Raw genomic sequence first — 14543 nt, forward strand, 5'->3', positions numbered from 1 at the left:
ACATTAACACCATCCTACACCCACTTGGGACAATTATTTTTTACATTTACCAAGCCAATTAACCTACAAACCTGTGCGCCTTTAGAGTGTGGGAGGAAACCGAAGATTTCGGAGAAAACCCACGCAGGTCACGGGGAGAACGTACAAACTCCGCACAGACAGCAACCGTAGTCAGGATGAAACCCGGGTCTGCGGCGCTGCATTCGCTGTAAGGCAGCAACTCTACCGCTGTGCCACCGTGCCGCACGATTTTGTCAGCTCCATTTTCTCTCAGCACAGTACTGAAGCCTCTGAGCTAAAGCCTCAGTGCTGCACTTTCACCCCACACTGCACTTGCCCTCCACACAGCTTGGCCAACATGGCCGCTCCCAATAGGGTGCTCCCCTCAACCCTCCTTGCCTTTATTTGGCTGTTCAGTCTCTTCTTTAGTCAATCAAGTGCCTGCCTGCTTTTCAAATGTCCCACCGTCGCTTGAAACAAAACCTCAGTTCAATCCGCTTTCTCCAATCTCCCACGGTTTTTTTGAAAATCCCTTCCATCCTCTCAAAATGGCTGCTCACTAGGGTTGCCAACTGCCCCGTATTAGCCGGGAGATCCCATACATTGGGCTAAATTGGTTTGTCCCGTACGGTACCGCCCTTGCCCTGTATTAGGCCCGGGGTGTGCTGTCGGCCCGGACACTGTAGGCTACTGTAGGCCCGGGGGCGCTGTTGGCCCGGACAGTGTAGGCCACTGTAGGCCCGGGGGCCGCTGTTGGCCCGGATAGTGTAGGCCCGGTGGCCCGGGGGCGCTGTTGGCCCGGACAGTGTAGGCCACTGAAGGCCCAGGGGCGCTGTCGGCCCGGACAGTGTAGGCCACTGTAGGCCCGGGGGCCACTTTAGGCCCGGATAGTGTAGGCCCGGTGGCCCGGGCGCCGCCTAATGGAGGTTGCGCAGCAACCTGCCTCCCGGCCAGGGTGGCCACCGTTGATGGAGCGGGAGCACGTGGCCGCTGGCTGGGTGAGGTCATGTGGGGCACGGGGCGGTGACATCACCCTTTGTCCCTTATTTGGGAGTGAGGAAGTTGGCAACCCTACTGCTCACCAACTCTCTCCTCGACTTTTGAAGAGGAAACAACAATCTCCCACAGTCCTGCACCTTGCCTGCCTTTCGGATGCTCCATTGCTGTTATCTTTCCTCAGCAGATCAAACACTTGCCTTGCAAAGGTTTATGTTGAGAAATATATGATTGTTAAGCAGCAAAATAAAACATTACAAAAGCAATTGCTGACAAATGACTGAAACAATTTCTTTAAGCATGTTAAACAGGGCAGACAAAAATACTTTATTAACGTACAGGTTTTATTGAAATTTCACAAATTTGTCATACTGATTATCATCCAGCAAGGTAAAGATCAGAATTAAAGATAGCTTGTCCATGAACCCATTAAACGTCTGTTTAACTTTTGTTTTCCTGCTTGCTCCCACAGCTCAGAAATGGATGTACGGTGGGCTGAACCACAATGTCTTTCTTCAGTACTTAGCCTGGGTCACTTATCCTGTTGTTCTCATCACCTTCTCAGCAGGATTTGTCCAGATCCTTGCTCCACAGGCAGTAGGTATGTGTCCCTTGATCTAAAATGTTTCATATTGCAATGATTTTATGCACTGTACTGGCATTGATCCCTTCTATTTCCATTGGTTTCCACTCACCATCATTTATGGGCAGATGCTGGTTTACACCAAAGACAGACACAATATATAATGGAGGAACTCAGCGGGTCAGGCAGCATCTCTGGAGAGAGAATGAATGGACGACGTTTCGGGTCGAGACCCTTCTTCAGACCAACTTACAAAAAGGTCTCGAGAGGGTAGAAGGACGTCCAAGAGGTCCGGTGGAGATGGTAGATGGGAGAAGGGGTCATCACTGGGTGGGAGGGACTCCCCATACAAAAAGGCATGGACACGGAGGTCTGACGAAGGCTCTCGACCCGAAACGTCACCTATTCCTTCTCTCCAGAGATGCTGCCTGTCCCGCTGAGTTACTCCAGCATTTTGTGTCTATCTTCACTGTCATGTATGTGTTGGCCAGTTTCGATGTAAGGTGGCTGCTCTTGAAGGTTGCATTCAGTTGACTTAAACAGCTGAGAAATGGTGATTGTACAAAAAACTTTTAAGCAATTGTAATAATTTGATGTCATGTAAAGTGAGGGGACAAGTGGACAGAATAGGTGGTGGACTGGCAGCAAGCAAGGAAGGACTGTTGGATTGAGTTGCACCTGTTGTAATGTGTGGGGGGGGGGGGGGGGGGTTGGTGGGAACGGTGGTGGGGACAGGGCATGGACATTAGCCATTACAGAAACCTGGCTAAGAGAGGGACAGGACTGGCAGGTTAGTCATAGAGTCATAGAGTGATAGAGTGTAGAAACAGGCCCCTCGGCCCAACTTGCCCCAACAATGTCCCAGCTACACTAGTCCACCCAGGTCTCGCTGCACCTCCCCCTTACCTAACCTAACTCCATTGAGATAATAATCTGCCTCCTTGTTTTTGCCACCAAAGTGGATAACCTCACATTTATCTATATTATACTGCATCTGCCCACTCACTCAACCTGTCCAGGTCACCCTGCAACCTCCTAACATCCTCTTCACAGTTTACACTGCCACCCAGCTTTGTGTCATCTGCAAACTTGCTAGTGTTGCTTCTAATTCCCTCTTCCAAATCATTAATATATATGGTAAACAGTTGCCGCCCCAACACTGAGCCTTGCGGCACTCCACTCGCCACTGCCTGCCATTCTGAAAAGGACCCATTTACTCCTACTCTTTGCTTCCTGTCTGCCAACCAATTCTCTATCCATGTCAACACCCTACCCCCAATACCATGTGTTCTAATTTTAGTCACCAATCTCCCGTGCGGGACCTTATCAAAGGCTTTCTGAAAGTCTAGATACACTTCATCCACTACATGACGGTAGACAAATCTCCCAGGCATGACTGGATATATCCAAGGACATTGTGGGACGTATCCAAAGACAGTGACTTGGCCGAGATATATGAATCATCAGTGGACATGGGTGAGTTGCTAGAGGGTGGCTAATGTTGTGTCTCTATTTAAGAAGAGCTGCAAGGACAAGCCTGGAAGCTCTAGAACAGTGAGCCTATAATTTGTGGTTGGAAAGTTACTAGTGAGTATGCTCAGGGATAGGATATACATGCATTTAGAGAGACGGGACTGATTATAAATAATCGGCATGATGAGGGCAGCTGATGAGGGCAGAGCTGTAAACATAGTCTGCATGGACCCCAGCAGGGCGTTTGACTAGGTTCCCCATGGTAGGCTGCTCTGCAGGTTATGTCGCATGGGATCCAGGGAGAGATGGCTGACTGGATAGATAACTGGCCTCAGGGAAGGAAGCAGAGGGTGATAGAGGGTGGTTGTGTTTTGACTGGAGGTCTATGACTGGTGGTGTGCCTGGGATCAGTGCTGGGCGCATTGCTGTTTGTTTATACCAACAGCAGTTGGTGATTTGGATGAGAATGTGATTGGGATGAGAATGTACAAGGTTGATTAGTACATTTGCCTGTAGTCAGGATCGATCCTAGTCTCTGGTGCTGTGAGGCAAAAGCTCGACCACAGTGCCACCCATTCCATTGTGCAAATCCCACTTCAGATAAATGGATAAGATTAAAGTAACATAATTTAAATGTGTCTTTTGAGTTTGTCCATGATATATCACTAGAGGGTGTGAACTATAGGGAGAGGTTGAGTAGGCTGGGTCTCTATTCCATGGAGCACAGGACAATGAGGGGGGATCTTATAGAGGTGTATAAAATCATAAGAGGAATAGATCAGGTAGATGCACAGAGTCTCTTACCCAGAGTAAGGGAATCGAGGACCAGAGGACATAGGTTCAAGGTGAAGGGGAAACGATTTAGTAGGAATTTGAGTGGTAACGTTTTCACACAAAGGGTGGTGGGTGTATGGAACACAATGCCAGAGGAGGTAGTTGAGGCTGGGACTATCCCAACATTTAAGAAACAGTTACATAGATAGGACGGACAGGTTCAGAGGGATGCAGGCAGGTGGGACTAGTGTAGCTGGGACATGTTGGCAGGTGAGGGCAGGTTGTGCTGATGGGCCTGTTTCCACACTGTATCACTCTCTATATTTTATCCGGGGAGACCGTTTGGAGTGGGATCAACTGGTTCTGTATTTACCGCAGGTAGTTAATGCAGCCAAAAAAGAAAACACGGATGCCAATTATGCTGCTGACACACGCCACAATGTGGTTTCAAATTATTCTCGGACATGCTTCCATTTTTGCTGCACTTTGTTGGTTCATTGATTTCAAATGCACAGGCCATCTTGTTTTCTTGCTGTTGTGACAGAGTATGATTGATGAAGAGTGGCAACCCAAGACCTCGTTCAAATTATGTCTTATTAATCCCATTTGGAAAATAAATGAAATTGAATCTTAATATTGCAGTTTATCTGGCTCATACTGAAACGATTAGATTAGCAAAGGTTCTGTGGCTGTCTACATTTACAAACTCACTTTGAGTTCTTAATCTGTTGCACAGGATGGCACTGAAAATCAACTGTGTGGGAGGGAACTGCAGATGCTGGTTTACACCGAAGATAGACTCAAAATGCTGGAGTAACTGGCACCACCTGACAGAATCTCTGGAGAGAAGGAATCGGTGAGGTTTTGGGTCGAGACCCTTCTTCTGAAAAAGGGTCTCGACCTGAAACGTCACCCATTCCTTCTCTCCAGAGATGCTGCCTGACCCGCTGAGGTACTGAAAAGTAACTGTTCAATGACGTGGCAGGAATAAATCAAAGGCATCCCATTAAATTGGACAACTCTAGCTTAAAAGGAGAGCTTGGAAATATGAAATTGAAGCAGAAAAAAACTGCAATTGTATTCCAGTTCAATAGACAATAGGTGCAGGAGTAGGCCATTCGGCCCTTCGAGCCAGCAACTAGGAGAAAGGGCAACAAGATGATGCAGATCCTGACAGGAACCGATAATTAAGAGCAGAGCTGTAATATCATAAGCTGATATTTTTTCTGAATTAATGTTAGCTGATATGTTGCTGCGTTTTGCACTTGTGATTGCATGTGTACTCATTTATTTTTGATGGTGTAGGATGTTGTCAGTGTCCATTGATGCATAGTCATGTGTATTTTTTTGCTGCTGCGGTTTTTCTATTTACTTAGACACGATTCTGTTGGATGTAGTGCAAAGGGCACACACATAGCCAATCATTCTGATTACTATTTCCATAAAGCTTCGGTATGCTGAAAAATTGCTTAGTTTTCTAAAGATATACAAAGTGAAACTTGGTTTTCAGAAGTAATGATGTCCGCAGAATATCCTGCAAGGTAAAGGAGAAAGTGCCTGAACTCAGCACATTTCATGATGGGGCAGCCAAAGGACTCGACGGCAAATTCATTATTTTTGAAGTGTATTTATTGTCGCAGAGCAGGAAAGGCAGCAGGCACTTTGAGCCATGTCACACTGTATGGAAACTGGCTCCTCAGTGCAACTTGTCCTTGCCAACCAAGGTGCCCCATCTAAAGGCCCTGTCCCACTTAGGCAATTTTTTAGGCGACTGCTCAATATCAATAGTCGTTTATTTGTCACATACACATAAATGTGTAGTGAAATGAAACATTACCTGCAGTTCAACAATAAGACCAATAAGAATAATCAATAAGAATGCAATAACACATACAATCATAAACTAACACCAAACAAAAGAAACATCCATCACAGTGAGTCTCCTCCAGTCCCTCCTCACTGTGATGGAAGGCCAGAATGTCTTTTCTCTTCCCTGCCGCTTTCTCCCACAGTCAGGCTGTTGGAGTTGCCACGTCAGGGCGGCCGGGGCGCCCAACATTGAAGCCCCCACCGGGCGGAGAAAATCCCGCGGCCTATTTCAGGCCGCGCCGGATGGTGAAAGCTACGCGGCGGGTCGACCCAAGCCCCGTGATTCGGGGCAGGCGAAGACGCTGTCGCTGCCGCTGCCGGAGCTCCCGATGTCGGCCCCCACGCAGGGGCCTGCGGGCTTCCGACGTCCACGAGGCCCACGCCGGAGCCTCCGAAGACGAGTCGCAGCCGCTCCCGCAGCATCCGAAGGCGGCCAGCGCCGCAGGTGGTGAGTCCGGGCCGCGGGCTCTGCGAACCAGAGCCCCAGGTGGTCCCAGGTGCATGGCCGGTGGTAGGCCACAGCGGGAACGACACAGAAACAAAGGTCGCGTCTCCGTTCGGGAGAGAGAATTTTACAGTTCCCGTTCCCTCCCACCCCCCTGCCCCCACATAACACACAAACACTACACCATATTAAAACTACAATTCATACAAAAACAATAAAAGACACAAAAGACAGACGGACTGCAGGCAAGCCGCAGCTGCGAGGGCAGCGCTGGCTCCTCCTTGCTGGCGACTGTCATAGTCGTAGCAGGTCGCCGAAAAACCGGCGATTGGACCCCCCCCCTACGACAATGTCTACAACAAGCTACAACAACCTACCACCCAGACCCAATCTCCGTAAGTAGAACGTCCACCTACGACCGCACCTACGACAACCTACGACTACACAGGCGACAACCTACGACAACCGGAGTCAACCTACGTCCACCCGCGACAAGCTACGACAAGCTACGATCCTGTCGGCGACAACTGCAGACAACTGAAGACAACTCACGTCATTTTGGCCTCCGGTTTTGATGCCGGTAACTGTCGCCAGTTGACGTAGGTTGGCGTAGGTCGTCGTCAATGGAATTCACCGAAGTCAGCACCAGCGACAACCTACGTCACCTGGCAACAACCTACGACAGCACCTACATCAGGAGACGTCAAGCTACGCTCACTGGCGTCAAACCCACTGTCGCCAAAATGTTTTCAACATTCTGAAAATCCAGGGACGACCAGAAAGATGCTACGACTCTTTTGGAGCCGACTGACGATAAGGTTCTGCATGGTGGGCTGCTCTGCAAGGTTGGGTCGCATGGGAACCAGGGAGAGTTAGCCCATTGGATAGAGAATTGGCTTCATGGAAGGATGCAGAATGGGATGTTATTTGGACAGGAGACTTGTGATTCGTGGTGTGCCTCAGGGATCAGTGCTGACCGCATTGCTGTTTGTGGTTCATAGCAGCGATTTCGATCAGAATAGTCAAGATACGATCAGTATATTTGCTGAAGACACTTAAGTGAATGGTGTCATAGACAAGGGTTAAAGCAGATCTCGATCAACGGGGCAAATGGGCCGAGATTTGGTTAATGTAGATACGTGCGCAGTGTTGCGTTTTGGTAAGCCAAACTATAGCAGGATCTTCACTGTGAATGGCAGGGCTCTGGGGAGTGTTTCAGACCAGAGGGATCGAGGGGTGCAGGTACATAGCTCCGTGAAAGTGACGTCATAGGTCGACAGGGTGGTCAAGAAAAGTTTTGGCACATTGGCCTTAATTAGAGTATGGAGTATAGACATTGGATGTGTAGGAAGGAACTGCAGATGCTGTTTCAATAAGATCCCCTAGAGCTCTATCTAATTCTCTTTTAAATTCATCCAGTGAATTGGCCTCCACTGGCTTCTGTGGCATAGAATTGCCCAAATTCACAACTCTCTGGGTGAAAAAGCCTTTTCTCATCTCAGTTTAAAATGGTCTCCCCTTTATTCTTAAACTGTGGCCCCTGGTTCTGGACTCCTCCAACATTGGGAACATGTTTCCTGCCTCTAACGTGTCCAATCCCTTAATAATCTAATATGTTTCAATAAGATCCCCTCTCATCCTTCTAAATTCCAGCGTATACAATCCAGTCTTTCAACATATGACAGTCCCACCATTCCGGGAATTAACCTAGTAAACCTACGCTGCACGCCCTCAATAGCAAGAATATCTTTCCTCAAATTTGGAGACCAAAACTGCACACAGTACTCCAGGTGGGGTCTCACCAGGGCCCTGTACAACTGCAGAAGGACCTCTTTGCTCCTATACTCAACTCCTCTTGTTATGAAGCATCGTAAACCGGGGAGCACCCAGCCTTAAAAATAACGTACTGTAACAAATACACAAACATTCAACACTGCAGTGAAATTCTTGGCTTGCATTAAACCAAGAGCTTCAGCGGTCCATAGCTTGCCAAACGCAAAGCCCATGTGCAAAGCACTCTTGCCCAGCACCACTCCGACCACTGCCAGCATGATTACTCAGACAGCATTAGTCCTTTCCTCCGCATTTTTTCTTTGCACTAAAATGAGTTGCAGAGGGATTAGTCCTCAAGTTCCTTTGCTGCCAAATGCATTTCAGTTCCAGGACTAATTTAAAGCAGGAGCTTTGCATGAAACTGGCATTTCAAATAGCATTAAGTGAGGTTTGAGTATAGCCTTAACTTAAAAACAACCCCCTGCTGTACAAATGATTTGCCACTTTCACTGTCCAACTTGTTAAATGTTCATAAGATTCATAATTCATAAGAGATTGGAGTAGAATTAGGCCATTCGGCCCATCAAGTCTACTCTGCCATTCAATCATGGCTGATCTATCTCTCCCTCCTAACCCCATTCTCCTGCCTTCTCCCCATAACCTCTGACACCTGCACTAATCATGAATCTATCCATCTCTGCCTTAATGTTCGTGCGGCTCCACCTATCCACGTATCCACTGTCCACACAAAACACATCAGTGTAAATGATACCCACATGGTCACCCTGTACCTCACTCAGCTCACTTCCTCTGTGCTTTGCAGCAACTTTAACTGTTATTCCCACCATACTGGACGAGTGATCCGATAGATTTCTCTAACTTCAAGTAACCCTTGCATCCCCTCTCTCTGTCCCACCCCCACCCAGGTGGTACCAGCTTCAAAGTCATCTTGTTGAGTTTCATTGTCTGTAACTCGTTTTCACCTAGCCCACAGCTAACAATGGCCTGTTTCCATTGCATATCTTTCATTTATTTGTTCTCTATCTCTCTACATCGCCGTCTTTATCTCTCATTTCCCTTTCCCCACACTCTCAGTCTGAAGAAGGGTCTCGACCCGAAACGTCACCTGTTCCTTCTCTCCGGTGATGCTGTCTGACCCGCTGAGTTACTCCAGCTTTTTGTGTCTATCTTCGGTTCAACAGTCTAGTAAGGCATCATTCACGACAACATTCCTCACTTGCTCCTTGAAGTGAATCATCAACTGCTATCATCTTTCATAAAATAAATCCTTATTCGTCCCTTCAACCTTGGTTAATTTTCTTACTGTATCTTTCTACATTGAAGATAATTTCCACATGTAACACATGCTCAATTACATTTTCTCAAGCAGTGATTTTTACTTTAAATGTGTGAAACTGTTCTCCCAATGTTTGAACAAGCATGGAGATAAATGCAACCGTTAACTAGTTATTCAAGTTATTTTCTTTTTATCTGGCTTTCTAGTATTTCTTGGCCTTGAACAAAATACCTGGAAAGACATTCAGAGAATGATCTGTCCTTTGAATAGTACCTTTGAATCACAGTCTGTTACATGTGAAGTTGTTTGAAATCTGCCTAGTTTTGTTTATTGATACAGCGTGGAAATGGGCACTTCAGCCCACCGAGTCCGCACCGACTAGCGATCCCCAGCACATTAACACTACCCTACATACACTAGGGACACGTTACAATTTTTACCAAAGCCAATTAGCATACAAGTATGTCTATGGAGTGTGGGAGGAAACCGGTGCATCTGGAGAAAGCCCACGTGTTCACAGGGAGAACGTATAAACTCCACACTGACAGCACCCATAGTCAGGATCAAACCCGGGCCTCTGGTGCTGTAAAGCAGCAACTCTACCGCTGCACCACCGTGACGTGACGCCCTTCAGGACAGTTATAAAGTATCAGAAAAGAGAGGAGCATTTGATTCATAAACTGGCTTCTTAGGCTGTTCAGGATAACCCTTCAGAGTACAAGAAGGTGAAATGTTTGCATTCATTGAATAGGATGTCCTGAAAATCACTTCTCAAATCTGAAGAAGGGTCTCGACCCGAAACATCACCCATTTCTTCTCTCCAGAGATGCTGCCTGACCCGCTGAGATACTCCAGCATTTTAGTGTCTACCTCCGATTTAAATCAGCATCTGCAGTTTTTTTTCCTTCTCAAGTACGATTACTTCCGTAACTCAAAAAGATGTGCACACTCTGAGATGGTGCAGTATTGACCAATTGTGTGACTGCTGGGTTGACTGGTGAGTAAGTACAGGTGACCATGGTTACTGGAGTGGTGAGTGGGTACAGGTAACCATGGTTACTGGAGTGGTGAGTGGGTACAGGTAACCATGGTTACTGGAGTGGTGAGTGGGTACAGGTAACCATAGTTACTGGAGTTTAGGAGAGGGATGATCTTGTTGAAATGTGTATTTATTCACAAAATGCTGGAGTAACTCAGCAGGTCAGGCAGCATCTCGGGAGAGAAGGAATGGGTGACGTTTCGGGTCGAGACCCTTCTTCAGACTGATGTCAGGGGGGCGGGACAAAGGAAGGATATAGGTGGAGACAGGAAGATAGAGGGAGATCTGGGAAGGAGGAGGGGAAGAGAGGGACAGAGGAACTATCTAAAGTTGGAGGTCAATGTTCATACCACTGGGCTGCAAGCTGCCCAGGCGAAATGAGGTGCTGTTCCTCCAATTTGCGGTGGGCCTCACTATGGCACTGGAGGAGGCCCATGACAGAAAGGTCAGACTGGGAATGGGAGGGGGAGTTGAAGTGCTCAGCCACCGGGAGATCAGCTTGGTCAATCCGGACCGAGCGCAGGTGTTGAGCGAAGCGATCGTCGAGCCTGCACTTGGTCTCGCCGATGTAAATAAGTTGACATCTAGAGCAGCGGATGCAATAAATGTGTAAGTTTGTCCACAGGGTCCACGCTGAAAGAACTTGTGGATGGTCAATCATTGAACATATTCCAACTTGACTTTGATAGAATTTTTGACCTGAGTACATAATCTTTTCCCTGGGATGGAAAAAATCAAAGACTAGAGGGCATAGCTTTCAGGTGAGAGAGGCAGAGTTTAAAGGAGATGTGCGGGCCAAGTTGTTTTGCACGCAAGGTGGTGGATACCTGGAACACACTGAGGGGAGTGGTGGTTGAAGTATTTGTATTAGTGCCATTTGAAATACTTTTGGATATGCAGAGAGTGGATATTTATTCATAATCCTCATCTCTTTATATTTCATCAAATTTTATAGACAATAGACAATAGGTGCAGAAGTAGGCCATTCGGCCCTTCGAGCCAGCACCACCATTCACCATGATCATGGCTGATCATCCACAATCAGTACCCTGTTCCTGCCTTCTCCCCATATCCCTTGACTCCGCTGTCATTAAGAGCCCTATCTAACTCTCTCTTGAAAGCATCCAGAGAATTGGCCTCCACTGCCTTCTGAGGCAGAGAATTCCACAAATTTACAACTCTCTCAGTGAAAAAGGTTTTCCTCATCTCCGTTCTAAATGGCCTAACCCTTATTCTTAAACTGTGGCCCCTGGTTCTGGACTCCCCCAACATCGGGAACATGTTTCCTGCCTCTAGTGTGTCCAATTCCTTAATAATCTTATATGTTTCAATAAGATCCCCTCTCATCCTTCTAAATTCCAGAGTATACAAGCCCAGTCGCTCCAGTCTTTCAATGTATGACAGTCCCGCCATTCCGGAAATTAACCTCCTGAACCTACACTGCACTTCTTCAATAGCAAAAATGTCCTTCCTCAAGTTTGGAGATCAAAACTGCACACAGTACTCCAGGTGTGGTCTCACTAGGGCCCTGTACAACTGCAGAAGGACCTCTTTGCTCCTATACTCAACTCTTCTTGTTATGAAGGCCAACTTCCCCACCACTGATGTCAGACTAACTGGTCTATAATTTCCTGTTTTCTCTCTCCCTCCTTTCTGAAAAAGTGGGATAACATTAGTTACCCTTCAATCCACAGGAACTGATCCTGAATCTATAGAACATTGGAAAATGATCACCAATGCGTCCACGATTTCTAGAGCCACCTCCTTAAGTACCCTGGGATGCAGACCATCATAGAAACAAAGAAAATAGGTGCAGGAGGAGGCCATTCGGCCCTTCAAGCCAGCATCGCCATTCAATGTGATCATGGCTGATCGTCCCCAATCAACAACCTGTGCCTGCCTTCTCCCCATATCCCTTGATTCCACTAGCCCCTACAGCTCTCTCTTAAATCCATCCAGTGATTTGGCCTCCACTGCCCTCTGTGGCAGAGAATTCCACAAATTCACAACTCTCTGGGTGAAATTTATTTTTCTCCCCTCAGTTTTAAATGGCCTCCCCTTTATTCTTAGACTGTGGCCCCTGGTTCTGGACTCCCCCAACATTGGGAACATTTTTCCTGCATCTAGCTTGTCCAGTCCTTTTATAATTTTATATGTCTCTATAAGATCCCCTCTCATCCTTCTAAACGCCAGTGAATACAAGCCTAGTCTTTTCAATCTTTCCTCATATGACAGTCCCGCCATCCCAGGGATCAATCTCGTGAACCTACGCTGTACTGCCTCAATAGCAAGGCCCAAAAGTTTATGTTTTGGTAAATTTCCAGCAACAAGACCATTTGAGCCGAATAGCCTTGATCTGCAATGAATTTTGTTATGACTTTTGTGCTGATTGCTAATGAACTAACTCATTAAAACTCCAAACTATTTATATTTTAACTATTTAGGTGTAATTAGATTATTAAAACTCAGAAGAAAACTGTGTCAGGTTCTGTTTCCAAAGATGGAAGTGGATGGAAGGCTAGAAAAATTACTGTAATTGGTTTGACTGGATTGTAAAATTGGATGTGGAGATAGAGCAAGTAAATAACTAAGATCATATTAAAATGATGATATGCTGATCTGCTATAGTGGAGAATGGTCAGTTCATTTCTCAGCACTAGCAACAAAGAACTGCAGATGCTGGTTAATACACAAAAGGAAACAATTCTAGGGTAACTCAGCATATCGGGCAGCATCTCTGGAGAACTTGGATCGGTGATGCTTCGGGTTTGACCTTGTCCTAAAATATCACCTATCCATGTTCTCTAAAGATGCTGCTTGACCCGCTGAGTAACTCCAGCACTCTGTGAAACGTCACCTATCCATGTTCTCCACAGATGCTGCCTGACACGCTGAGTTACTCCAGCACTCTGTGAAACGTCACCTATCCATGTTCTCCGCAGATGCTGCCTGACCCGCTGTTACTCTAGCATTCTGTGAAACGTCACCTATCCATGTTCTCCACAGATGCTGCCTGACCCGCTGAGTTACTCCAGCACTCTGTGAAACGTCACCTATCCATGTTCTCCACAGATGCTGCCTGACCCGCTGAGTTACTCCAGCACTCTGTGAAACGTCACCTATCCATGTTCTCCAGGGATGCTGCCTGACCCGCTGAGTTACTCCAGCACTCTGTGAAACGTCACCTATCCATGTTCTCCACAGATGCTGCCTGACCCGCTGAGTTACTCCAGCACTCTGTGAAACGTCACCTCTCCATCTTTTCCAGAGATGCTGCACTTTGTGTTCTTCCATTTCCAAGCACATAAGATTAGTATGTTAAAACGATAAATACAATAATATTCTTAAACATTGATAGAAAGTATTAATGTCAAAAGCAATATAACTCGTATAACTACGAAGTGGAAACAAGAAACTGCAGTTGCTGATTTACAAAAAAAGGGCAAGGAGTGCTGGAGTAACTCAGCGGGTCAGGCAGCATCATGATTACTTTGTGGCTTTTTTTAAATGGCGTAACTCACGTGATTTAAGACGGCGTTATCCATGGTCGTCTTTTGTTAACCATTGTCTTATTTACTTTTAATTTGCACAGTGTACATTTGAAGTACTGATATTGAGCACTATTTTGGTACTATTTGAACACAAAATATCTGTTCTTTCCTCAGGTTCTGGGATACCAGAGATGAAGACCATCCTACGTGGAGTGGTGCTAAAGGAATACCTCACCTTAAAAACATTTGTAGCAAAGGTCATCGGCTTAACTTGTGCGTTAGGGAGTGGAATGCCATTAGGAAAAGAGGTAAGAGCCTTGAAAATATTCACACACATTTTGGGACTTAGAAAGATAGAAAATAGGTGCAGGAGTAGGCCCTTCGGCCCTTCAAGCCAGCACCGCCATTCAAGATGATCATGGCTGATCATCCACAATCAGTACCCCGTTTCCTGCTTTCTCCCCATATCCCTTGATTCCATTAGCCCTAAGAGCTAAATCTAACTCTCTCTTGAATACATCCAGTGAATCGGTCTCCACTGCCTTCTAACCATTTGACCAAAATGTGATTGAAAGAGATAATGTGAAAATAAAATCTGCGTAATGTAAATGTGTATGTCTTTACATACTTGGCTAATAAATGAATTACAATACAGTACAATACAATAAAATAATGCCAAAAGGTCCATGTTACTTTTGTACCTTGACAAATGATAAAGAAAGATTAGAGTTATTTGAATATAAGGGAGTTTAAATATTTATCAAAAATATTGTTTAAGAAAATGTCCTACATCTGTAAATGAC

General features: G+C 46.2%; 1 protein-coding gene across 3 annotated transcripts in view; it reads left to right on the forward strand.

The window, feature by feature from the left end:
• Positions 1 to 14543, forward strand: part of LOC144599376 (chloride channel protein 2-like) — a 406358-nt gene that overhangs the window by 177777 nt on the left and 214038 nt on the right. For all 3 annotated transcript variants that reach the window (XM_078410172.1, XM_078410174.1, XM_078410173.1), the window contains exons 4-5: positions 1469 to 1597; positions 13915 to 14048. In XM_078410172.1, coding sequence (XP_078266298.1) covers positions 1469 to 1597; positions 13915 to 14048 — 263 coding nt within the window. The remainder of the gene's footprint in view (positions 1 to 1468; positions 1598 to 13914; positions 14049 to 14543) is intronic.

Source organism: Rhinoraja longicauda, chromosome 13 (genome assembly GCF_053455715.1).
Source record: "Rhinoraja longicauda isolate Sanriku21f chromosome 13, sRhiLon1.1, whole genome shotgun sequence".
NCBI lineage: Eukaryota > Metazoa > Chordata > Chondrichthyes > Rajiformes > Arhynchobatidae > Rhinoraja > Rhinoraja longicauda.